This window comes from Contarinia nasturtii, unplaced genomic scaffold, assembly GCF_009176525.2.
Source record: "Contarinia nasturtii isolate CC-2019 unplaced genomic scaffold, AAFC_CNas_1.1 Cnas_scaffold_950, whole genome shotgun sequence".
Lineage (NCBI taxonomy): Eukaryota > Metazoa > Arthropoda > Insecta > Diptera > Cecidomyiidae > Contarinia > Contarinia nasturtii.
The window spans coordinates 1-1,196 of record NW_022198297.1 but is presented as its reverse complement, the minus strand read 5'-3'; the positions used below and the strand labels follow the sequence as shown (position 1 = coordinate 1,196).

Genomic DNA, 1,196 nt, shown 5'->3' with positions numbered 1-1,196 from the left:
TTCACTTTTGTTACTGGTTTACCTAGGGATGATCACAAGAAAAGAATGAAAAAATGGATATTAATCAATAAGTAATGGTTTACCTTCGGCCGCTAATTTAACATTTTTCACAACATCGCCATAATCCGGAAATGCTAAACCAGTCAGTTTTGAATACACCAATTCACTATTAATTTTTACCTCAAACGAACCTGAATTGAGATGAATGTTGGTAATTTTTTTCTTCACAGAAAGCATATATATTTGTATGAATGTATTCAAACCTCGTCGGCCTGTGTGACACACAACATCTGCTTTTGGGCACATTTCTCGAATGAATTTGCCCAATTCCTCACATTTCGGCTTTGAATTACAAATCTCGCTATGAAATACAACATTTAATTCAATAAGATGATGAATTAAATAAATGAAATGCTTTTACCAATATTCGATGTCGACTTTAACTGAATTCGTTTGAAAATCTTGAAAGTTACGTTCAATGGAATTGAGTGCTTCTCACAAAACACGAATAAAAAAAAGGTTAATGCAATCAGCTGTTTTTGACATTTGCTTCGAACCTCACATTTCTTCAACCGTTCACAGTATCGGTACATGGATTTGAAAAAAGACGTAAGTTGAACGTCTTTTATTCATTATCCATTAAATTCTTATCAACTTTTTAAAAAGAGAAACTTGAAATAAATATTTATAAAATGCCATCAATGGATGATTTTTATTTGTTTAAATTGATTTGATTATGGATATATTTTGTAAATATTTTGACTCCCAGGCGGCGCATACATCCAAAGCGACACTATTTTGGTATTACGCTTATTTCAGTTGGCTACTCGTTTCGATAAAAAAATTGCAAATCGAAGAAACAAAGAAATAAGCACCGAAACAAACTGGTATTTGTAATACCATTATTTTTCGATTATTTTACAATTATTTTTCGAATATTTTAAATTAATTGTATTCTTTTCTTTTGTGATTCTTCCCTTAGGTATTTGTAATAAATGTATATAATGTTCACTTTCACCGAACTACAGATTTTGTGTGCTGAATCAATATTTCTAAAGTACAGCCTACCCAGCAAACAATTGATAGGGCAAATGCATCCATTATGAAGCACATATTGACGGTCGTTTTCGGGGTTAGATTCGTGTGTATTTTCAGTCATTTCCATAGGTTTGGCATGGTGGAACATTCAGGTGTGA

General features: G+C 31.9%; 1 protein-coding gene across 1 annotated transcript; it reads right to left on the bottom strand.

The window, feature by feature from the left end:
• Positions 1-4: 4 nt before the first annotated feature.
• Positions 5-593, bottom strand: LOC116343126 (migration and invasion enhancer 1-like; the record flags this gene model as incomplete). Its single annotated transcript, XM_031771036.1, has 5 exons — positions 563-593; positions 422-491; positions 264-361; positions 84-191; positions 5-22 (listed from the first exon to the last, which is right to left on the bottom strand). Coding segments are annotated over exons 1-5 (325 nt in total), but the record flags the coding sequence as incomplete, so codon positions are not given.
• Between the last annotated feature and the right edge of the window lie 603 nt (positions 594-1,196).